This window comes from Tarenaya hassleriana, unplaced genomic scaffold (assembly GCF_000463585.1).
Source record: "Tarenaya hassleriana unplaced genomic scaffold, ASM46358v1 Cleome14, whole genome shotgun sequence".
In the NCBI taxonomy this organism is placed as follows: Eukaryota; Viridiplantae; Streptophyta; class Magnoliopsida; order Brassicales; family Cleomaceae; genus Tarenaya; species Tarenaya hassleriana.
The window spans coordinates 2879292-2904060 of record NW_010964598.1 but is presented as its reverse complement, the minus strand read 5'-3'; the positions used below and the strand labels follow the sequence as shown (position 1 = coordinate 2904060).

Here is a 24769-nt window from a genome sequence, read left to right as displayed (position 1 = left end):
TATATTATATATATGGATATATATATATATATATATATATATATTAATTAATATTAGGGGTATTTTGGTTATTTAACCAAAACGCTGCAAAACGCTATCGTAACGCAATCTTTAGTTGCGATTAGAATATTGATGTTTTGTTACGATTGCAGACGATTACGATTCCAACATTCACTTTTTCAATCACCCGTAATCGCTAGAAGTTGTAATCGCTGCGATTGTGGGCGATTGCGTTATCACCAGTCACACCCGTACCCCTCGAAGTTGCAGTTGGATCTGCGCATTTAATCTTGAAAGCATCAGCCAAGTGCTTGTTCTTGACAACAAGTTTTTTTATAAGTTTCTAACTCCTTCGCTCTGACTTGCAATAGAGGGAGGGGGTTTACGGAGGCTTGGTTGGCTAGAGGAAGGAGGGACAGGGTATTAGGTTTGTGTGGTTGTTTTTGGGTGGCGTTATGGTTTCCGTTGGAGGGTCGTGGGATGGATCAAGTGTCACATTGGTATGGTCGGGATGGAGATGGGTATTTACGGGGTCGGGCCTGCTTTAGGGAGAGCTTATGGCGTGTCCATTTTGTGTATGGGGTGGATTCTTTTCGGTGGTTCTGGGCGTCGGGGGAGCTGATGAAATGGAGGATGCAACAGAACACATTCCTATAAGCCGGCGAAGGCTTCATTAGATCTACTTCCACCTTGACATCCACAGATTTGATGCTAGTGATTGGCTTATAGCAATTTCGGTCGCCAACTGTTTCCGAGTCTCTCGTCGCTTTTCTCAGCCTGATTGAGAGTCGTGGCTTGTGGTGGTGAACTCGGGGTTTGCAAGTGAGCTTCGGTCGAGAGGGGGGGCTGAGCCAACTGTGAAGGATGTGGGAGGGGCATGAGTGGAATTCTGCTGGGGGTACGTAATGGTAGTAATTTGTCTTTTGTTGTGTATATTTTTCACCACGTAGAATCCACTTTTTTAGATTTCATGAAACGATATTTTAACACTATTAACATCAGAAATTATCCATAACATAAACAAAAATATATCTGTGCTCTTGAAATTTAAAATCATGCAGCCCTTTTTTACATAAATTATATTTTGAACAGCGTGTACAATATACTGGATAATATATGCATATAATAAACTGAACAATTATCTCACAATCTACGTATATATTTAATTATTGAACCTACAATAAATAATAAGATGTCCTCTTATGTCTTTTTTAGTTCGTTAAAGGCAACCGAATAGCAATTCTTTTCCTAACAATCTTCTCTTGTCTGCCAAAGGATCATAACAACATATAAATAATATGAAAAGCAAATTTGGAGGCGGTGGAAAGAATCTTCGAAACTAAGAAAATAATAATAGTAATAATGATGATGATGATGATGAGGATAAAGGTCCACACTCCGATTCGTGATGCCTTCATGTGAAATAAAGTAAGACTCGGTTTAGTCACCTTTGCAATTCCCACAAGCAAAGAATCTCTAACTTCATAATACTTAACCTCATATACCACTCTCACTCTCACTGATATATATATATATATATATATAATCAAAGATCACGCCATTCTTCCTTTGCTTTACACAATTAACAAAAGAGAGAGAGAGAATGAAAACTCTATTGTTCATCTTATCATCCTTGATCCCCATAACTGTAGCCGATTTTCGGGGGATTAACTCATGCCGATCATACTGCGGAAACATAACAATAGACTACCCGTTCGGGCTGAAGGAGGGATGCGGGAATCCGGGGTACAGAGATCTCATGTTTTGCATGAACGATGTGTTGATGTTTCACATAAGTTCGGGATCGTACAGAGTGTTGGATATCGACTACGCTTATCGATCGGTAACGCTGCACGATCCTCACATGTCGACGTGCGACACGATCGTTCTCGGAGGCAAGGGGAACGGGTTTCAGGTGGAGGATTGGCGTCAGCCTTATTTCAATCCCATGCCTGAAAACGTGTTCATGTTGATCGGATGTTCTCCTAGATCTCCTCTCTTTCAAGGTTACTTTCCCTTCTTTTTTTTCTTTTTTTTTCCATTTTCAAGTGCTTTGATTTTTCTTTTTCTTTTTTTTGGTTTTGTTGGTCCAATGTGCACACAACATAGGGATAGTACGTTTGATTAATGTTTTTTTAGGACAGGATTAGATGAAGACTTCCGAGTTTGTTGGAGAAAATCTAAACATACTCAAACGTCATTTTTCTTAAAATTTCAACATTTTTTCCTTCCACGTATAGAATATTCTAAATATAATATTTCATCAACAAACAATTCTAAATATAATATAATTATAAGAAATTTTCTCAGTCATGCAAATTCGTTTTTAATGAGATTTTATGCAAAAACGTAAGGAGATTTTATGCATCAACATAAAAAATTATCACAATTGCATAAGCTTCGATTTTAATATTCAATATTTTTTAAAAACATTCATCAACTAAACTGTGAATTTTAATACCTATATTTTATAAAATAATGAGAACGTTATAAGAAATTTTTTTCTAATTTTAATGAATCAAAACTTGTAATTTCGAAAATCTTACAAAACTGGGTGACAAAAATGAGAATTTCTATGTAGATTATTTTAAAATGCGTGATTTTGTTTATGGAATTTTGTTTATTTTTCATCAACTGAATCTAAATATCTCGTTTACAGGTTTCCCCGAGATGCGCTTACCCTGCCGAAACGTCTCCGGAATGGGCTGCGAGGAGTACTTGTCGTGCCCCGCGTGGGAAATGGTTGGTTACCGACAACCCGGTCGGGAATCCGGGTCGGGTTTCGGGTCGGGCCCACCCGAGTGCTGCGCCGTCGGGTTCGAGTCCATGAAGGCAATAAACCTGACGAAGCTGGAGTGCGAAGGGTACAGCAGCGCGTACAGTCTCGCGCCGCTCAGGCCGAGTCGACCCGCCGAGTGGGCCTACGGCATCCGGGTCAAGTACGATCTCCAAGGGAGCGACGCGTTTTGCCGCGCGTGTGTTGCAACCGCGGGAACATGCGGGTACGAGTCTGGTGACGGCGGCGGGCTTAGGCATGTTTGCATGTGTGGGACCGTGAACTCCACTACCAACTGTGATTCGGGTCAGTATATAACAACAAATCACCTGCTTTTTCTTTTTTTTTTTAAATATATTAGAATTGTATATGTTGTGTTTGATTTTGGTTTGTCTAATTTTGAATTTTGAATTTATTTTAGAAATTTATATTTATTCAATTATAGTCATTTTGATTCAGTCTATATTCTATTAGAATTTTATTTTCTATTCGAATTCCAACGAATTAGATTTCGTTTGCTTTCAATATTTTTAAGTCAATTTATACTTTGTTTCGGTTTGAATACGATTAATTTGATTTGACGAAATTTTAAAATGAAATTCGATTTGGATATAATTATATTATATATTATGAATTTTTAGTGGTAGCAACTAGCAAGTGGTTTTTTCATCTTTGGAGCCGTGTATTAAAAATTTCCAAATTATATGAATGCTAGATCCGAATTTTATGAGCAAGATTTAGCAGTTACGGTAATTTAGTTTTAGGTTATAGATTTTACTTTTATAAAGGCGCAATTTGTTTTCTTTTAATATTAATAAAAATATAATAGACATCATCGTCTATATCTGACATCCTAAATAGTCATACAAATTTGTTTCTAAATAAAATATAAACCTAATCAATAAAAATAAAAATATTATCTACGGAATAACATATTTTTCTTATGAAAACGTTACCGATTCACTGTGTGCAGTTGTACCATCATCCGGTGGGGAATATCCAAGCGTGGAAGCACACCATATAGCACGTAAGTAACATTCATTCATATACCAATTGAGTTCAGTACTCGATTTCTTTCTGCATCTACACGATTTTTTTTGGTACGTGATTTTTTGCCTAAACTATTATTTAATGTATGATATAACCTTTTTTGTGTGTAAAATACAATAAATTATTTAGAGTGTATTAAAAAGAATTCTATTATATATTATTCCGTAATTTATAAGAGTACATAAAATTAACTAGCAAAAAAATTGCACATGCAATATTTAACTAATTTTATAGAACTGTTTTTTACAAACATTCATCCCTCTATGCATTGATATCAATGATATGCATATATTTACCAGCATAAAATAAATATAAAATATTTACATGTCTTTCTCATAATTTATCCATTGTTTGGCCTATAATTTTGTATGTTTAATAATTTTAAATTTAAGAATTTTTGTTTTGTGCAGTGTTATTTATTTACTTGTCGATGATGATGCCAATGGCCTTACGGAGCTGAGAAGTTGCCACTAAACAGCAGCCAAATAAACCAAAGTTTTCCAACGTTATAATTTCTATTTTTGTTATTTAGTTTTTTTTTTTACCTTCGGCACATAAAATTACAGAAGAAAAATTATTAATTTTCTTTTTTAATGTGTATTAGTATCCCTCATTATTTTTTTTAAATTTTAATGAGATTGCTTCGGTTAATATTTTCGGTTTCGTTCGGTTATTTTTATTTTAAAATTTTGAAAAATTATATTATTCAATTTTGGTATGGGTTCGTGTTTTGTTCATATTCGATTCTCACGAAAAAACATGCTATTACCTATAAATCAATTTTCGTTTTTTTTTTGTCGATTAAAGTCATGTTCATATTCAATTTGTGTTCCATGCAATTAATTAGGTGTAAATAAAATCATATTATATGGAATTTTAAATTGGATTCGCTATACAGTAATAATTTCATTCAGATTTAAATACCGTAACCAAATAATTATGGTAAAACCCGTAGGCCTTTTCAAATCTCAATAACTCTTCTGTTTCTCCTCCTTATTTTTTTAAAAAATTTTAGGTTTGTGATGAAAAAATAGAAATAAAAGAAATAAAATTAGGATAACTGGAATCAGAGTATCAGATAAGAGGCACAAGGATGGATTTAATTAAATGAATTACGTAGAATTAATATATTCGCTTCTAATTCGGACCTTGAAAGTATATACCGGCTTCGATTCGTAATGATAAAATTGCATATTTTCTACAAAAAACATTTTTATTTAGTTTTTCTTATTCAATTTGGATTAAAAAAAAAAGTATATCCATTTAAATTTTATATAGAATAATTTTGCATAATCTAACCGGAATCTCCATTGTGTAGCAATTTTTTTTTTTTTTTTTTTTTGCATATTGAACAAATCCTTCAAGACAGAAGCAGCATCAAGAAACCAAACAGGAAAGTCGTTGAAACACGACACAATGTCTGACCATTATGGCATTGGGCAGGCCGAAGTCGCTTGTAATGAAACAAACCCAAAGTCTCAAAGTTCAAAAGCAACAGAATAAAGACAACATAACCCCAACCAAAGTCATGGGACTTAAAGCACTCGTTGACTTATTTAGTAGAGAGCAAACTATTCCTTCTTCAGAGCTTTGCCAGCAAGCCGCCATTCTGAATAGGCTTGGAGGCTACGACATTCTCTTTGACATCGCTGTCCTTAGTATCGAGTTCGCAAGGGCTTAGGCTTGGAGGCACGTCTACTGCAGGAGAGCAGTTGAAAAACCCATGTGGCTGCATGAAAAAAGAGGGCTTCGTTTTCAGAATCTTTTGCGGGAACCAAAATTTTATAACCGATCAGAAATGCAGTGTTGAATTCACGTAAAAGATGGATCGGAACTAAGATGATTACCATTAGAGTGAAGCCAATATGCTCGACGGGCATAACAGGCCAATCTTCCAGTCGGGGGACGTGTGTGATTCCAAACACATACCTGCCATTCGAGACAGAAATCACTACCAAACAGTTCATATTGCTCTCTGAATTCTGATATGTCGAAAAGGTAAGGGAAAACAAACCAAAGAACGATGTCAGATTCTTCCAAAGGTCTGTTCTGCTTAACCCATGTAGCAAGGCCTTCACCGACACGCGGGTTTTGGTTTGGGAACTCTCCACCGGGAAACATCTCGTTGGGAGCATAAGGCGTGACCCAGAGATTATGCTTCAGGAAAGCAGCTCTCCGCAAAAACTTTGCCTCAGGACGAGCTAATGGTAAACAGTTTGAACCAGGAACAAGTTTGTAGCCCGTCAATTGGCCCGTCCTGTTCACAGTTCTTGTGTTCCTTACCTGACATATCACAAGGTGTGGAATACAGATTTTCCAGAAACATATCACTTGAAAAAGTAGTAACCGATCGCAATGCTTATAAATAAGAAAAGGGTCAGAGTTTTGTGAATAAGTGACAAATGCTGTCCAAAATGGAAGCTTTGCAAGAATAATTTGACTACAGCAATAATTGATGTTTAAGGTTTGATGAAATAGTTTCTTGCCTAGGCTACTCTTAGGACATTAATAGAAATATATACAAATATCATCAAATATTAGTAGTGGACATAAGCCAGGAGGGTCCAAAACGGAGAACGAGCAATTGATTTTGCATGGACAAGGATAAATACTTACAACCCAATGGCGAGCGGTAAGAGGATCGCAATCACGCATTGCCTCAGCCTCAGATCTAAGCAATTTTTCTTCCGCAAAGAACGCATTATTGTGAACATTGTTCTCACCAGGCTCTTCAACTTTAACATTTACCTCGACAACCTACATAAAAACGGCTCACAGTTTTGTTTCTGTCGTTGTGCAAAAACATATTTTTTGAAGGATCACAAAAATATGTCTACTATCTAAGAACTGCTTCTAGAATTAATAGGGACGGAAGTTACAATGGAAAGCCAACAAAATTATTAGAAATGATGTCCATGTAACTCATATCAGCCCAGCGTGATAATGTGATATGATATGTGATACGAGTGATTAAACAACAAAAACACCATTTCTGGAAAAGGGTACCTGATTAAAAGCTTCACCAGGTTTACAGTCAACAGCCATATCCATGCGAGCAACAAAGAAATGCTGATGGACTGGTGCATACAACCCAGGTGCAATGGTAGTACCATATTTTCGAGTTTCTCCGGGCTGCAGTGCCCCGAGACTGAGGATACCAGTAAGTTTTACTTCAGCTTCTATTTTTCCATCCTGCAGCAGTATGAATGTCAGTGGTGACAAAAGAGCAATGGCAAAATATCTTATCAAGATGGAAATAATATTGCTCCTGAATTCTCTGTTATGAAACAACCTTCCTATAAAAAAACAAATAGAGTTTGGACAGAAGTAATGCACACAACATCCCAACATATACAGCTACATGGAATATTAAAAGAATCAAGGGAGAGTAAATCATTCTGGGCTTCATTTCCTTCCACATAATAATGATATATAACGATGACAGATTTCTGGTTCACTCAGAAAATGATAAATTCTCTCACTCACCTGGTAGAAGTGCCAGTAGAATCCATATTCGTAGTTAGCCACAGTGCATATAAAAGAAACTGTTAACCTTCTAGATCTTCGGACTTCGGCTAATCCTGTCCTCCAGTCTTGGTGCTTCCACAAAATTCCATGGTCCTCTTCATGCAAACATACACAATTCTCAATTGTTTCAACCCCTCCAGTAAAGTTTGTGAAATGAGCATCAAAATATTTGATGGAGCCAAGACAGTCACATCCCTACAAAAACCATTTCGGTAAGCATCACTCGAGATCTGAACACAGGACATATCATATCAATGCAATTCAAACCTTCTTAAGTGAATGTGCATTTTTCCCAAGACCATCCTCCCCTGCATCAAAAGCATTTTTCCTGTAGTGCGGGTCATTAGGATCCCCATAAGGCACAACCATCTCGACGAAACTTAGTCTATTGGCGACAGGTCTGCGCCCTCCACTGCCATCAACATAAGCAACAGAATGAATTACCAAACCTTCCCTTGGAGTGAACCCAATACGAAAATTCCACTGCGAACAAGATGGTGAAAAATTTTAGAAGTAGGCTTAAGCGTAATAGTCTCGTATCATTCAACAGTTATAGAAAAATGTACCTTCTGCCACTCTACAAAATAATCCCTGACACGGAAGCTTGTACCTTCAGGCTGGAGAATGTTGAGAGGTTTAACATCACTTCTATCAACACCCCCTCTAGTTTCCCCCGGGGTATAATTCCTCAGAGGGTCAGGTGGGGGAAGCGGAACAAACTTCCGATCTTCGAACTCAATCACCACCATGTTTTGCATGTCTACTAGCACATAAATGCCCTCAACTGGACGAGCATAACCATTTTCCATTGGGGAGTCACTATCGGTGCGACAAAATATGAGCGGCTTTGCAAGCCTACGACTAGGGGCATCAGCTTCACTGTGATAACCGACACACCTGGACAGAAAATTCAGATCCAAGCTTACAAGAGAAAAGTACACATCAATTGAAAACTTACAGCAGAAACCATTGAGAAGTCAACTAACCAGGGATCAACCATCACGAGATCCATGTCCGCAATACCCCTCTTCTTCATCGCTTCTATAAATGGAGGAAAGTCTTTGACAATGGCTTCACATTCGGCATATTCAGCCGCATCCTAAGATCACAAGATATCAAACATGGAAACTGATAAACAAACAGTACCATGTAAAACTCATTTAGAGACTGATTTCCTTGAAACATACCATTGGTGGCTGAACATCGGGAATAACTTGTGATGAAACCACTTTTCCCCTGTGATGCCCACCTCGAGTGACAGCATGAACCTCAGAGAGCTCAACTGCCCATACACTTGTCTCGTTTGACTTTTTGTTGTAAACGATAAGCCTAGCTCGCCTTGGTGGGAGCTTAGTAGGAATTACAGGCCCGCCTTTGGATCTGGGAAGTAAAGACGGTTGGAAAGGCGGAAAGAAGTAAGCATCTGCCAGTGCAACAACATGTTTATCCGGTTCCACCAACACCACCTCGATGAAACGCATACTATCTCTAACCTGCAATGGGAACACTTGTCAGGGATTTCCACAATATGTTATTTTTTCTTCTGGTTTTTATTTTATTTTATCTTTGGGTAAAGAGTCTCTGCAAACTCGAGCACATACAAACGCAGAGACACAGGCAGAGACACCCACAAAGATGTGGTTTGAACCCATGGCCTTTGAGAGGACAACAAGAATCCAAACCATAGTACCTCTTCAAGTTAACATACCCATCTTCTGCATTTCTTCATAGAAAACAAAAATCTGATAAAGTTTGCAGGAAACATGAAGTTTTATGACAACCCTCACAAATGACTGAATAGTGAACACAACGATCACACAAACATATTCATTATAAGCGTAATTGTACACTATTGAAACCATAAGGAAATCCCACACACCTCTGGGGTAGCACCAGCTGCCCTGACAGTTGCCACTGCGACGGATATCTCAGCGGCAGACAGAGGATCCAAAGGGTGCTTAGTTTCAGTTCTTGGCATCAGAGAGATCCCTGCATCAACAAGAACACAGAGTTCATAATCTCCAAACAGAAACTGCAACTGCCGAAAAAAAAATTACAAAGAGAAGTGACATCACAGAAACACCAACACCATGAACTCCCACAATTCAACAGGCTAGGTGACATCATAGAGGGTCAATTCAATCTGTCAAACTGTAACAAAAATATCATACAATACGACATAAAAGGGGAAAATAGAACCATCCAACACTGACAGCAGCAAGAGAATAAAAAAAAGAGAAACACAAGACACAGCAAGATTAAAAAAAAAAAGAAGCGAAAACAAAAAGTACCCATCGTTTTACCGGGCGAGAAAATTCTATAGAAATCAGAAATTTACGTGAACGTAAAAAATCCGAGAATATAGAATCTAAGAGAGTTAAACGATCTCCTATGACTGATTTGGCTCCAAGTTAGGTTAACTAAAGCGAAAAAACCCAGAAAATGTCACAAGGAAACCGGAAGGCGTAAAATAAGAAGCGAAAAGAGAAGAAAGGTGACGGAAGATGAAAAACCCAAATACTTGGAAAGACGCCTATGAGCCTTTGCATGCAGCGAGAGGCCGAGATTCACAGTACCTTTGTTTGCGGGCTTTTGGGTCGTATCAGGAATCGAATCGACAGGGCGCATCAGGGACTCCAAGGCAACCTTAGCAGTCTGCTGATCGTTGCCATCGGCGTTTCCGACGGACCAGGCGCCGATCGCATTGGACACGGCGGAGACGGCCGGCGGAGGAGAACCATGACCGGAGGCGGCGGATGGGAGAAAGCGGTGGCCGGATGGCGTCGCCTTTTGCGAAGCTGAGGCCATTGAATAGGGTTAACGAGTTCTCCAAATCCACCGAAACAAGTCTCGACACAGTCTATTGACATACAGCAAAATCTCTCAGCCTCTCTGTCTCTCCGTATCTCCCCCTCCGATCAGATCTCTACGGTGAAGGACCGCGAGGAAGAGGGAAGGGAATCAAATAATCGCAGAGAGACGACTGATCAGAAGTGGTTGGTAGGGTAGGACAGTTGGTAAAAAGATGTATATTTAAAAGCCAAGCACTCCAAGTGGATATATATTCACCAAAATAATATAACAAACGTTTTTTTTTAATTTTATTTTGGGAAAGGAATCAAATAATAATCACGTCGTGCACTATTCTTCTGTTTTTTCCTTTAGCAAACTATATTTTTAATGATAAATCCTCTAAAATATTCCTTATTTATTCTATATTATTAAGAATATTTTTTTTTTAAATAGAAGAAGAAGTATATTCTCTCATTAAAAATTATGAGTAAATGAGCAACACTAAATAATTTGAAAATTAATATTTCAACATGTAATAAAATTGAATATAGTATATGAAACTTTTTATATTCAACATGTAATAGGATAATATAATTATTGAAATATTTTTATAATAAAATTGTATAAAATACGTTTTTCTTTAAAACCTAGCTAATGTTGTTTTTAAATTTCATAATTAAAAGATAAAATCTGATTTAGAATTGCAATTTAAAATTTTTAAAATTGAATTTGTAAGTGTTCCTCTTGCAACTTTAGATTTAGAGTTCAGGTGAAGATTCGAAATGTAATATTATTCATTTTATATTGGTATACATCATATGCATTTCTTTGACAAAATTCTTTAATCTTCTTTTTTTATATAGGATAACTTATAGCTATTATTTCGATAAATAGATTTTTGGATACCACAAAATTATATTTCTTCCTCCATCACCTAAAAATTAAATTAGTAGTTCATTTTATTAGGAGAGTTTAATTATTATTAATATTTAGAGGATACGTTTTGAATTCAATGAGAATACATATTAAAATAAACTAAAAGCTATTAATGATAAATTTTAAAAATGTGCTCTTAATCTTAATTCATAATGATCTAAAAATAATTAAATTGATGATGTGACAAAAAACCTTATTCAATCGCATAATTTTTTATTGATTTTTTAACTTACAAAAATTGATTTTTTTTGGGAACTTGGTTAAACAAACTTCAAACATGGGAGCTCGTAAATTTTTTGCCATGCCAAAAAATTTAAAGATACAACTTCAGATTTCGTCGATCGTTCTTATACCGGCTTTAGAGTCCAATGATTAATCATATCATTTAGGTTATTGTGTCGATATTTTGTAAAAAAACACAAATTTAGTTTTGATCTAGAATTTGATTATTAAATATGGCATAATCTATTGTGATGTAAAGTCGACGAATTCATAAGTTGACTATAAATATCAATTAATATTAATTTCTTTCGATCTTTCTTTTTGTTTTTGAATAATTTACTCTCATATTATTAATTTTAAATATTTTTTATTGAATTTTTTATACATAAACGTATAAACGTATATTGTTATGTTATTTTTTATAATTGCACTCCGATCATGAATAAAATTAGACTTTTTATTATTAAACGAAAAAAATCCAAGGCTCGATCTAAACCCATCTAAATTCCTATAAAGTCAGACTCCAAACTCTCAAATGTAGGCCCGAAATGTTACCGTATTGGGTTAGATCAACCTGAAAAAGTTTATGCCTAAGTCACTCATTTTACACTTCCAGATAGATATTTGGTTCATGAACCAACTCGTGTGCCTCGTGATATAAAACAAGTCGGATTGAGTCAAATATTTTTTGGCTAAGAAAAAGGTTGGATTGGATTAGACTAAATAATTTTGAGATCGATATGATACTGAAAGTTGGGCATGTTCGATGTGAACTAACCCATTTTACACCTTTATGTACAATATTTGAGATATATAATAAATTATAAATTATGATATAAGATTTTTAAATTTAAAGAGAAAATCATATATAAATATCTCGAATGTGCCAAATAAGTATTTAAACTTTTAATTTGGTATAATTGATATAAAAAATATTCTAAATTTGATATTCAAATATTCAAATGTTCTAAATTGATACCCAATTCATGAAATCGATATCAATTCATAAATTGTTTTATATCATATGAAGATTTATATGAACAAATTTTCACATATGATATTAAGTATTTTTAAGAATGGGTCGTGTTGTTATAGTATTCACAACAACTTGTACGAAAACTTTAATAATTTCTTCAATCTTATAATTCAAAATTGGAAATTATCATCGATTTTATAAATTACGGTATAAATTTGATATATTTTAATATTTGGAATATTAATTAGATAAATTAAAAATATAGATATTTATTTAGCATATTTTAAGAAATAGAGATATTTATTTGAGATTTTTCTCTAATTAAATAATCTTTTAGAATTAATAGAATAAAAATTGAGTATATATAATATAAATTTATTAAAAAACCTATATATTAGATAGGTAGAAGTTTACTTGAAAATTTTAAAACTAGTATATTAAATATTTTGATTATTTTTAAAGTAATGAATGATGATAGTAATAATATAAAAACGAGATGGATGAAATATACTCTCTACCATCGTAAGATTCAATTCGGTTAAAATAAAAAATAAAAATTCCACCGTACCATCATTTAATCTATATTTATTTATAATAACTAATGTTTTTGACAAAAAAGATAATATGTATATCAAAATAACGTGGAGTACATAATAATACACAATTTGAAATAAAAATATTAGAGATTAATAATAATAATAATATGTATAAATAATAAATTATAAATTACTAACTCATAATCATTTCCAATTTCAACCCTGTTAGTGGCGGATCCAAAAAAATTTTTCAATGGGGAAACAATTATAAATATTATATAAAATATAAAAATATACCATCGTTTATAATATATATATATATATATATATATATATATATATCATCACAGTAATATTTTTGTTTTACAATTAAATTCTCCCTTCTTTCATTTTTTAAAATCTATCGATAACAACTTCATTTATAATTGTTTGGAATAATTTTTTTGTATGAAAAGAAACAAACCATACAATCATTCAAATGTTGATCATCAATTCGATTGTACAAAACTGTTTTAATTGGATTCAAAACTGCTATATAAGTGAGCAATTTTGAATTTATCTTGTTAAATAGATCATTAAATTTTTTATACTGTAATTTGTTTTAAGGAATTAACAGCTGGTTTTTTTATTAAATCAATTGTGAGATTTATATAAAAACAAATTTATCAATATGATAAAAATATAAAAACAAATAAATAAAACATAAAAAATATTTAAAATAAAATTCAGAATACTTGCATATTTTTGTTGGTTTTAGTCCTTTGGATTTGATTATTATTGAACTTATAATTTTTTTATTTGATAAAAGATTAAATAAAATTATTTTGGAGTTGGAAAAAAAATTTAAAAAATGAAGGAGAATGTGAGATTGGTAGAAGAAAAAATTGAAAAAAAAAATTTAGGATTAAAAAAACGGAAGGGACCCGCTTAAATTTTAATGGGACATTGTTACAATTTAATCAAAATTATAAATAATATATATATTTTTAAAATGTGAATAGGGATAAGTGCCCCACTTATATATAAGTAGAGCCGCGACCATGATATCCTATATATATGAATCTAAGTTTAATTTCAAAGAGTATCTAACTAGATAAAGGTTCGAACTCTGCGAAGCAATCTTTGACGGTAAACGAAAATTACTCGGAATATATAATATTTAAAGTGTCGGTTGTCTTCTATACAAAAATATAAATTATGAGAGTGAGAGCGAATCAAAAGCTTTTATTCTGTCTTTTGAATGAGTTATATGCATAATGCCCGCATCATATCCTAATCCATTGGGCCCACACTACTTTCGTGAATCGTGATCCTGTGGGCGCGAGTGAGCTTGTCTGACGTGGAATATATATATATATATATATATTTGTTAAAAACGTGGAATATTCTTATCCAATCATTTTTTTGGTTGCTTGTTTTCCTTTGCCTTCAAAAGCTTGATGACTTGTTCATTCCATTTTGCATACATCTAAGATTTGTATTTTGGCTAATTTAAAAGGTTAGTGTAGATAATTCAACATCTTTGTTTCTTAATCAGAAGTTAGAAATTCGAATTTTGCTACAAGAATGGAAAAATCTTTTAAACCGATTTTTTTTATCATTTAGTGCGTTGACAGAGAGTCGAACAATGGTTAATCTAAATGTATAAGATTTAAAGATGTTGGTTCATAGTTAAATGTTATTTAGAAAACTTTGTCGTTTAGAAAAAAATATCTATTCCGTCTCAAAATTTCAAGTTTGTTACAAAAATAAAGTATACTAATTAAAAAATATCTAATACTATATAAAATATTACAAACTCAATATAAAATTAGTCCAATAGAATTTTTGGATGTTCGGTCTAGTTTACGAAAGGCAAAGGCACGTGAAGTTGTGTTGGACAAATTTTGATATTGAGACTATTATCTCACCAACATTGAATTCATAATTAAATTTTAATTTTGATAATAAAAATGAAATATATGTTAAACGAAATTAAAAGATTAATTACAATAAAACCCTTTTTTGGCTTTGTTTAGATGTAGCCTTCACATATATGTCAAATTGTCAATGTCCAATTCTCCAGGGAAGAATGAAGATCGCGTCATCTATAATAAAAACAATATATGTTATAAAGCTGTTATCTTTTATATATGTTTTAAAACAATATATGTTAGGTTGAGTTTTCAAAATGGTTTATATTTTTTTTACATTTTCTTAAAAGTTAAAATTTATTTGGATTAGTAGATAATTAAAATTTTAAATAGATATCTTATAAGATGGATAATTATTTATATTTTTTTTTAATATGTATAAATCCAAATAGACGTTTTTTATTTTAACTAGTGGACAATCCATGAATCTCATTCCTAATTCTAAATATTTTTATAACCATAAATTGGTACTGTAAATACATTTTAAATTAAATTAAAAGTATATACATTAATTTTAATAATGTTTCTTAAAATTCTTACGTAAAAATTTTAAAATTTATTTGAATCTGTGAATAATTGAAATTTTATTTTTATGTTTTTTATAATTAAATAATTTTGAATTTTTTAATTGTTAAATGTTTTAAGATTTTGTTTTGTACTTTGGCAAAAGAAGTTTTTTCTGTTTCATATCTTACCATATATTTTGTTTCCAATAAAAAAATATTTTTACAGGTTTGGACTAAATTTAGGTTTTTTGTAAACTGTAATTTGATTAGATTAAAAAAACTGTAATAGATTTAAAATTTCATCATATGTTTCTAAATTAAGCAGTTGCAAAGCCAAAATTATCGTCTTCTCTCTCTGGCAAATCCCATTCCGGAGAGAAAGAAAAATGAACAAAAGAGAAAATCTTTTTTGATTATTATAATTTTTTTTTGTCTCTTGATCTCATCTATACCGCCATCCTCCAGGTTCTCTCTCCTCCGGCGTTTTTCCCGCCATCGGAGGGGGACAACGGAGGAAGAGACATTTCGAAACCCATATGCAGAAACTGGGTATGAACGAGAAACTGGGTCGGAATCGAGATCAGAATTCGATCTAGGAGCTTTGTTCGATCTTATTCTCGAGACCCAATACTCGGAAACCCTAGAATCGAAAATGAAAAGGGTCGTTCTTGCGGTATATTGATGAATGTTTTCCATAGATTCGATACTCCAGCGCATCGGAGATATCTCACTTTCCGATGCCATTTTCGTCCACAAGCACTCATTTCCTTGTATGGATTTCATTTCCCGTACTAGTGATCGCAAATTTTTCATCTGCGTCTGTTCCTGGAACCCTCTTCTGTAACCCTCTTGATCAACCTGCAAACGTTAGACGCCTCGCCAGCTTTTTCCGAGCAATGGCCACTGTAACGGATCTCATCTCTGACGACAAGCTTTGGGTTTATTCCTCCTCCTCCGACCAGTCTCCTTCCATCTACTTCTTAGTACAGTGTCACGAAGACCTCTCCGTCTCTGCTTGTCGGAATTGCTTAAACGAGAGCAAGTCAGAGCTCGAGACGAATTGCCTTGGCTCAAACTGGGCTCGAATCCATCGCGATGGCTGTTTCTTGCGGTTCGATAACCGGGATTTCTCGAAGGAGAACTTGGACGCGTTATTCGATCAAGTGAAGTGCTCAAACGCAGGGTCAAGTATCGCATTTAGAGAGTTTGAGAGTGATCTAGACCATGCCTTTGTCAATGTAACTCTTAAGGCTGTCCGGAACGGCGGGTTTGGGGTGGCGGTGGCCAGTAGTGGTGAGGGTCACGTAGCAGTGTACGCATTGGCTCAGTGTTGGCACACGCTCGACGAGAATTCTTGTCGGGATTGTTTAGTGACAGCGAGATCGAGCATGATGACTTGCAATGGCAAAGAAGAAGCTACGGCCTTTTTCACTGGCTGTTATCTGAAGTATTCTACACGCAGGTTCTTTGACGAAGCCGCAGAACATAAACATTATGATGGTAAAGGAGTTTTCCACTTTTCATTTCTATTATCTTTGCTTGTTTCATGCAGTGAAATGAATGTTCTTGTCCTTGAGATGTTGGATGCACACTAGCTTCATTGCCTTTTCTTTGAGTTTGAACTGAAATGGTTTCTTTCTTTTCTTTTTTACGGCTTACATGAAGATCATTGGTTCTGTCTCGAATGTGGGTATCAGAAGTTCAACTGTTTTTTTTTCTTAGTATTAGTTTGGATAAATTCACAATGATTGGAGAGGAACATTCACATCTGCATCATGATATGAAATTGTGTAAAGATGTTCCATTTACGCTTATGGGTTTGCTTGGCGTTGCTAATTTTGTTTAGTCAAGTTGCAAATCTTAATTCATTTGTCCTAGAGAACCCATCTTGTAGTGGTTGTAGCTCTACTTGTAGAAGTAGTTGGGAGCCATTTGTCCTAGATGTCCCATGTTCGATTCCACAGATAGGGAGGTGGCGACAATTTAATTGCTCTAAAGACTGCCTCTAGGCCTACGGGATTAGTTGGACCGAAGTTCTAATGAACATTATTATGAATGTTATGCTGATTTGGTTAGTTTACTACCTCTACCCCTATAGTTTTTTTTTGTCATCATCAAAATAAAATAATCTTTTCGCAATGTTATAGTAGTAATGTTTATGGATTGGAGAATATATACATGGTTGATATGTGATTTTGCTTCTGCAGGGAAAAATGGACTAACAAGCTCATCACCTTTCCCTGTTCTAAGCCAACCTGAGATTATAAAACTAACAATCGCTGTGGTTTCATTGTCCATCCTTACTTGCCTTGGTGTCTTTTTGGGTTACAAGCGATTCTCGAAGAAGAGAAAAGGTGAATACAAACATCAGAGCCTCACGTATCTCCCCACGTTTCGTGTTTTTCTGATTACGTTTCTTTTCATGATCGTCTCCTTGTTAGCTCATAATCCATCATGTTCGAATTTCAAGTACGAGATTCTCGAGAAGGCGACAGAGTTTTTCAGTGATTCTATGAAGCTAGGCCAAGGAGGGGCTGGTTCCGTGTACAAGGGAGATCTTCCGGATGGAAGAACTGTTGCGGTCAAGAAGCTGTTCTTCAACACACGGCAATGGGCGGATCAATTCTTCAACGAAGTGAACCTGATCAGCGGAATCGAACACAAGAACGTTGTGAGGCTTCTTGGCTGCAGCATCGAAGGCCCAGAGAGTCTTTTGGTGTACGAATACGTTCCTAACAGAAGCCTCGATCAAATCCTCTTTGGTAAGCCGCATCTAAAGACCGAATCCATGTTACTACCGTTGTAGACTGATTTCATTCATTCATTCATCTGCAAATTCGTTGCTTTGTGATTATGACATGTGAAAATTCCATCTGGGCTGATATAACAATGCAGTGAAGAACACAGTCCACATTCTGAGCTGGAAGCAAAGATTGAATATCATCACAGGAATAGCAGAGGGGCTTGAATATCTTCATGGAGGATGCGGAGTGAAGATCATTCATAGAGACATAAAAACTGGGAATGTTCTTCTTGATCAAAACCTCACTCCAAAGATAGCTGATTTCGGACTGGCCCGTTCCGTTGGCCCTGACAAGACATATACTAACACCGGCATTGCTGGAACACTGTGAGTGTTATTAAGGATCAGCATCTGTTTTTTAAGGTTTTGGTTTTCTATATTTATTGAAAACTTTTGGTACGTACAGGGGATATTTGGCTCCAGAATACCTTATCAAAGGCCAACTAACTGAGAAAACCGACGTTTATGCCTTTGGAGTTCTAATCCTCGAGATAGCGACGGGGAAGAAAAACAGCGCCTTCACAAAAGGAGCTAACTCGGTTTTGTACTCCGTACGTATTATGTTTTTTCATATACGGATCTGATGAAAACCCGAAAAGACCTTCCTAGTGGTTGGGATCATGCACATCAAAATAGCTTTGACAAGATCTTACTGAACATGATGAATCTTCGATGCCGAATGAAACAGGTCTGGGAACATTTCGAAGCAAACGCATTGACTCGGTCCGTGGATCCTCGTCTGAAGGGAAAGTTTCCCGAGGAAGAGACCTCGAAGGTTCTTCAGATCGGGTTACTGTGTGTCCAATCCTCGGTTGCTATGAGGCCGTCCATGTCGGAGATAGTTGCGATGTTAAAGAATAGAGACTGTGAATGTCCCTTTCCAAAGCAACCGCCGTTCTTGAGTTCCACTGTTCTCATGTCTAATGAGGACACTAGACTTTCTCAAGTTATCAATACATAGGATTTTCAAGGTTGTCTTGTTCGTTTCATTAGAGATCTGAGCGCTATTTAGGGGATTATACTTTAAGTTAACATTAACCCATGGTTTTGGGGAAGAGGTGTACCTGCTAAATATAGTTAAATCGAAAATCCGGTGAATTTCTAGATTAAACAAAATATTTTAATTATAAAATATTTTTTATATTTATTAAAAATACAAATTATTTGTCATTATCTAACTTTTTAAAAAAATAATCATCAATGTAATAAAAATAAATAGAAAATCATCTTTATTTACTTTTACGAATTTTAGATAAAATTATTTTGTAGGTGTTCACCAATTCGGATTTTTGAGACCCACGAATATGAGATCGGTTTTCAAATATTTCAATTATACCATCTCTAATGGTTTCTAAAAAAAATAATAAAAAAACGGGTTGTTTATTAAATTCCAAATATTAACTTCCACTAGGGTAGGGATTTTATATGACCTGCTAAATCTAACTTGGATTCATTATCAAGAAAAAAGGCTATCTCAATGGTTTGATCTCATAACAATTTACTAACAAACCCTAATCAAATTAAATCAAACCAACATTTAACCGATATACATTCTAATAATTTTTCAAAATTAAAAAATTAAACCCGAAAATAAAATTAAAACGCGAAATATTTACTCCTATGGGCTAATGATTATCTTACGTTTTTTTATGAGATATGAAGATATCTCATTAAGAACCATAAACTATTAGATTTTCACCACAACATTTATATCATTAAAAAATCCTAAAATATTTTACATTCATAAAATAAATTTAAACAAAAAAAATCTTGTTTAAATTCTTCCTAAAAATATGAAACTGTTAACTTTAAACAAAACAAATCTTATACTCTAAACACATTTTAAAAAATTATAACTTTTTTGTTTGAAAAAGTTAGATAAAATATTATATCTGATGCATAAATATGATTAATAAAAAAATATTTGTTGGAGATAATTTTGTTTTTGGAAAAATGCTTTCAAATATCCTTAAGTAAAATGTTTTTACTTGTTATGTTTTATGATGTTTCTATCTTCATAATCTAATTTGTTTTTAAACATTTTTCATCACTGAATAACACATTTTTTTTCCTTTTGGATATGACATTACATTTGGAAGAAAATGAATAGGAAAGAGTAGAAAATTCAATAATAAAATAACTTGTCTTTTCTTGATTTATTTGAATTAAAATTGAAATATGAAATAAAAAAATTATATGTAGTTGAAGGTATATGCGAGTAACCATTAAATTTGATAGATAACTATAAAAGCATATCAACATTTAGTATTTTCTTCAATATACTAATGTATGTATATTCAAAATTAAAAAAAATGGTGTATTTTTGTCCAAAACTACAATAATGTTTGTGGTAATTTAAAAATATGAGACTTTGTACAAATATAATGATATAGAGCTGCTTCATCATGTCAGAAATGAGGCAGATCATGCAATCAAATCTTGTCTTGATAACTCCACGTAGAACAACACAACTATTTAGTAGTTCAAAAGTGATGAGTTTTTGTTGCACATTTGGTAAAAACTAATTTAAAACCCGAAATGATTGAAAATAAAAAAATTTATACGACCGATCCCAAATAAATTTGGAATTAAGATGATATTAATTAATATTATTTTAGTTAAAACTAATAATATTTTGAAAACTTTTATAATTATATATAAATGTTAAATATTTGATGCATCATATGAGAAAAATATTTTAGGTATTTAATTGGGAGTTTTATATAATTTTATTTATTTTTAACATATTTTTTAATGGAGATACTTTTAACAATAATAATACTAATGTGTCGCTGGTCAATGTCGGTTACGACTGCACACGGTTCAAGTTGTATATGTAATATTCATATCCGCTGTGTTACAAACGACGTTCGATAACGGAACGAAACTTGACTCGGAATCCCATGAACATCGTTCCATTCTACTTTCGGAAGTTGTTTATAATCTGACAAGATTATCAAATTCTAAGTGAATCCGCCGCTACTCCGATTTAATCTTGTCAGATTACAAAGGTCATAAAGGATTACCGCAAGATGCCAATTTTACGTCCATGTCTTGTCGAGAATCTGGCTCGTAAAGCTCCATGGCTCGTCCCATCAGATCTCTTCTCTTCACGGATTCACGTCGATCGACATCGATTCTCGACCCTAAAATGCTATAGGATGTTGTAAACTACGACAGAGTCACCGTTCCTTCTAGAAGGAAGAAACACCCACAGTAAATGAAAGATTTTACCAGAACCGCTGTGGAATGCAAAAATAATCAAATGAATGAATACACAATTACTTCCTGGTCATTGACACATATTTTATTAAGACAATTGGATCAGGTTTCGGTTTGGATTCAAACTGTTCAACCTCAACCTCCTGAAACACTGAGGTATACATAGAAAGATCACTTCTTTTTTTTCCTTTTAGTTAATCAAAACTGACTACAGACACATTTCACATGTGATGCAGAAATCTAATAATGGTTCTTGGGGGGTGGAGTACACTGTAGTGTGCGCACTGTACTGTATATGTATAAGGAGGTGTTTTAGATTAGATATATTCCTTGGCGAAGAGATCATAACCTGAAATCAGAGAACTGAAAGCGAAGGCGAGGAAGGCCAGGAATGACATGGCGACCGAAGCACTCGCCATCTCGGTAAACTCGTCTCTCCCCCAGTTCGAGACCCAATCATCAACACGAGTGGCCGCAGCAGATGATGCTGATATCAGAAGATATGCAAGTACCTGATAGCAAAATGCAAGGTACCCCAACTCAGGGCACAACCCGGGTTACAAAATAACTCAACGTGACCACTTTTTCCATTCAGTCACAGATTATTGAGTGAACTGATTTTCGAAACACAATCCAAGAGTTAAAGTAAATTTGAAACCCTTCAATCCTAGAACAAGCAATTGTATTCACTTATAACTCGTAATGAAGGAAGTGGCTTCCATCGTCATTTTACAAACTACTATATGTGCCCTTCAGCCAAAGTTACGCCCCCACCAATAGAAAAAAGATTTAACTATTGTGCACAAGTATTACTATACTCTATCTCGTCTCTCCCCCTGTGCCTTTGGTAAATGAAATTTATGTGTGTATATTTGTTTGCCTCTATCATCAATGACTGGGCTTTCCCAGTGGAAAGAGCTAGCCAAAGCATCATATGTATTATGAGCAAAGATTTCTATCCCTAAACCAAGTCTTCTCCTCGACCAAATTGAGCAAACTAGTTTAAAAAATAAACGATGTTCAAACAAATAACACAGTGCATGCACCCTTTATGAGAATGTGGATAATGACAAATAGATTCATTAAAAGAAAAGAGGTCAGCCAGCCAATGACTTGCCTGATCCATGATGAAATCGAAAGGAGGACGAAGGTGGTGGTGGATCAAATGTTTTTCTTTCACAAGATAGTATGCTAGGTCGCATGCTTGGAAGCCAGAATACACAAAAGCAATCACATTTACGGATAGACAATACCTGTAAGGAAATGTGTCAGCAACTAGAACGTCTCCCAGTCCCAAGTAGAGTGATTGGAGAAATTCAAAGAACTAATTCATATAATCAGATGGGAAACAAAAGTACAACACACCACCCTAAACAAGTTTCAACTCAAAGGAGAATTTATGATGTCGCAAATCAAAACAAGAAAATGACCATCAAAAGAGAGTCGATTCCTATATCTTAATCTCGTAAACAAATTCAACAAATGTATAATTCTGAACATATAAACATTATATACAAGAACAATATGTATTTTAGTTTCCAATGATTACAAATCAAACACTTACCGGAAAAGATTCATCTTTATTAGAATTCCAGATTGTTCATTCGATTTACAGTGTAGGAAGAACAACTTGACTTTTAAGACTCAAAATCGTACCAGAGTAATGTAAACAAGAACAGACTGATTGAGCACCAAAGTACTCTAAAGAAATGGACACGATAACCTGAACAAATCACAAATTCGAACCTATGTATGAACTACAGAATAACTCCTAAACTTTTACCGGTCATCTCTAGTAAATATACAGTTCCAATTCATTTCGAAATTCCAAGCAAGAATAATGTGTACCCATTCAAGTTCTCAACGCCATTCTTCTTCTTGCCACCATCAAAGCATAGGTTGTCCACGACCCATTTTATGCCAAATCTAACAATCCCAAATTCATACATCAACACAGGACAGGAAACAAATGTTACCTATACTCCTTGTAACGATCGAATGAATCGCCGCTCCATCCTTGAGTTTTATCAGCAGCCATGATGGAGAACGATATCAAGCCCAGTACGACCTCGCTTAGCCGAAACCCTAGAGCGGCAAACTTTACTAGCTCCTCCCTTCTCGTCCTCTTCATTACGGCCAGCACCGGCCTCGATCTACCACCGGCACCGGCGGAGTTCGCTGGCGCGCTCTTACTCATCACCGGCGGAGCCCCTTCTTTCACAGAGCGATTGTACAACACCACCGGAGATGGATTTTTCTCCTCCGAAGACTTCGCTTCTTCCTTCGCCGAAAAATTGCTTTTCGCTTTCGTCGTCTGTGTAGTATCCTGCAGTGATTTATCCTCCTCTGAATCTGTATTACGATCAAGCGAATGCGGAGGCGACGGAGAAGGAGAGAACTGAGTGGACTTGTCTATCGCCACGATTGCCATCGAGTTATCTATCCAAATCTGCGGCTTCTCCGTGGAAACAGAAGACGTCCATGGCTTCTCCGGAATCATATCCGGAGACCTCGACGGCGGCGTATTGTCCGGCGACCCCAGAGGAAACTCCTTGTCTCTTGCTTGGTCGACTAGCGATCCCGCCGGAGATAGTGCAGGAGATTCATAGGGAGGAGTAACCGGAGATTCGGATCGGATCGGGGAGTCCAAATCGGAGCTCGACGGCGACGGCCTCTTCATGTCGCTCCACTATTTTCCCGGGGATAGAGCTTCGTGTTATTTGATTTTCTCGCACTTTCCCGGGAATCTCGAGTGGGTTGGGCGAGTGATTGGGGGAAAGGAAGAGGAGGGATTCTGTGTGCACATGCCCATAGAAATATTCAAATGTGATGATGCCACGTCATGAGCTTGCATCATCTGACCGTCTCAATTCACTTTGTGAAACATTTTTAATTCTAATATCAGAATATTTTGGTGGAATATAATATGAAAAATAATATAATATATGAACTTGTCCAATATCCATCTTAGCCGCACAGGTATAAATTCCAATGAAATTATACGCAGAATCATTTTTTTTTATGTGGAATGTTTTTCCCCGTTTTTTCTGCTGAATATTTTTGAAAAAAAATCATAACGAATCGAATAAATAAGGGAGCTTTTTTAAACCATATAGAAGTTTATTTTGAATGAATTTATAACAATTGCAGACAATAACAATTTTGTTAATTATTTATTAATAATTAATATAAAGGAGTCGGGAAAGGACAATAATATGATGGAGAAGGTGATTTTATGATCAAAAGCGAAGAACCGATGGAGTAATATTATCTTAATAAAAAAGTCGGGTTCGTTGTTTAAATGCTATAGGGTATGCTCAATTCAACACGAAATATTCAAATAAAAATACGATTTAAGCAGAGTTGGATCTCGATACAAAAAATTATACATAAAATAAAAATCATAATTGTATACAATGAAGAATATAACATGAAAAGAGAAACTCAAATATAAATATATATATATATATATATATATATAAAGGTAAAACAAAAAAAAAATATCTCT

General features: G+C 34.6%; 4 protein-coding genes across 7 annotated transcripts; 2 read left to right on the top strand and 2 right to left on the bottom strand.

Moving 5' to 3' along the window:
* Positions 1-1554: 1554 nt before the first annotated feature.
* Positions 1555-4475, top strand: LOC104808312. Its single transcript, XM_010533982.2, has 4 exons — positions 1555-2006; positions 2660-3082; positions 3750-3803; positions 4237-4475. Exons 1-4 carry the CDS (start codon positions 1604-1606, stop codon positions 4284-4286), a joined length of 930 nt encoding a protein of 309 aa, XP_010532284.1. The 5' UTR covers positions 1555-1603; the 3' UTR covers positions 4287-4475.
* Positions 4476-5203: 728 nt separating this feature from the next.
* On the bottom strand, positions 5204-10372 carry LOC104808311 (copper methylamine oxidase-like). Its single transcript, XM_010533981.2, has 12 exons — positions 9931-10372; positions 9234-9343; positions 8542-8847; positions 8341-8453; positions 7921-8251; positions 7622-7837; positions 7313-7549; positions 6833-7018; positions 6443-6583; positions 5841-6109; positions 5674-5755; positions 5204-5555 (listed from the first exon to the last, which is right to left on the bottom strand). The coding sequence occupies exons 1-12, from the start codon at positions 10160-10162 to the stop codon at positions 5409-5411; spliced, it is 2370 nt and encodes a 789-aa protein (XP_010532283.1). The 5' UTR covers positions 10163-10372; the 3' UTR covers positions 5204-5408.
* Positions 10373-15625: 5253 nt separating this feature from the next.
* Positions 15626-19143, top strand: LOC104808310 (cysteine-rich receptor-like protein kinase 1). Its single transcript, XM_010533979.1, has 6 exons — positions 15626-16736; positions 17444-17590; positions 17678-17998; positions 18132-18366; positions 18446-18590; positions 18728-19143. Exons 1-6 carry the CDS (start codon positions 15974-15976, stop codon positions 18998-19000), a joined length of 1884 nt encoding a protein of 627 aa, XP_010532281.1. The 5' UTR covers positions 15626-15973; the 3' UTR covers positions 19001-19143.
* A 1718-nt stretch (positions 19144-20861) lies between these two features.
* Positions 20862-24015, bottom strand: LOC104808309 (CASP-like protein 4A3). Of its 4 annotated transcripts, XR_770921.2 has the most exons (5): positions 23238-24015; positions 22379-22514; positions 21611-21773; positions 21066-21281; positions 20862-20983 (listed from the first exon to the last, which is right to left on the bottom strand). XR_770921.2 is itself a non-coding variant. In XM_010533976.2 (4 exons), the coding sequence occupies exons 1-4, from the start codon at positions 23939-23941 to the stop codon at positions 21211-21213; spliced, it is 1074 nt and encodes a 357-aa protein (XP_010532278.1). In that variant the 5' UTR covers positions 23942-24015; the 3' UTR covers positions 20939-21210. The 4 variants fall into 4 exon arrangements, 3 of the variants coding, with proteins under 3 accessions (XP_010532278.1, XP_010532279.1, XP_010532280.1); XM_010533976.2 differs by having other exon boundaries at positions 20939-21281; XM_010533977.1 differs by having other exon boundaries at positions 20939-21233.
* Between the last annotated feature and the right edge of the window lie 754 nt (positions 24016-24769).

Excerpts from the sequence above, each read along its gene's own strand:
- LOC104808312 (XM_010533982.2), top strand. The coding sequence starts at position 1,604 with ATGAAAACTCTATTGTTCATCTTATCATCCTTGATCCCCATAACTGTA. Across the intron at positions 3,083-3,749 it reads CACTACCAACTGTGATTCGG|TTGTACCATCATCCGGTGGG; the intron begins GTCAGTATATAA and ends CACTGTGTGCAG. Across the intron at positions 3,804-4,236 it reads GGAAGCACACCATATAGCAC|TGTTATTTATTTACTTGTCG; the intron begins GTAAGTAACATT and ends TGTTTTGTGCAG.
- LOC104808311 (XM_010533981.2), bottom strand. The coding sequence starts at position 10,162 with ATGGCCTCAGCTTCGCAAAAGGCGACGCCATCCGGCCACCGCTTTCTC. Across the intron at positions 8,848-9,233 it reads CAGCTGGTGCTACCCCAGAG|GTTAGAGATAGTATGCGTTT; the intron begins GTGTGTGGGATT and ends TTCCCATTGCAG. Across the intron at positions 5,756-5,840 it reads GAATCTGACATCGTTCTTTG|GTATGTGTTTGGAATCACAC; the intron begins GTTTGTTTTCCC and ends CTCGAATGGCAG.
- LOC104808310 (XM_010533979.1), top strand. The coding sequence starts at position 15,974 with ATGCCATTTTCGTCCACAAGCACTCATTTCCTTGTATGGATTTCATTT. Across the intron at positions 16,737-17,443 it reads AGAACATAAACATTATGATG|GGAAAAATGGACTAACAAGC; the intron begins GTAAAGGAGTTT and ends TTGCTTCTGCAG. Across the intron at positions 18,367-18,445 it reads ACCGGCATTGCTGGAACACT|GGGATATTTGGCTCCAGAAT; the intron begins GTGAGTGTTATT and ends TGGTACGTACAG.
- LOC104808309 (XM_010533976.2), bottom strand. The coding sequence starts at position 23,941 with ATGAAGAGGCCGTCGCCGTCGAGCTCCGATTTGGACTCCCCGATCCGA. Across the intron at positions 22,515-23,237 it reads GATCGTTACAAGGAGTATAG|GTATTGTCTATCCGTAAATG; the intron begins GTAACATTTGTT and ends ATTTCCTTACAG. Across the intron at positions 21,774-22,378 it reads TCGATTTCATCATGGATCAG|GTACTTGCATATCTTCTGAT; the intron begins GCAAGTCATTGG and ends TTTTGCTATCAG.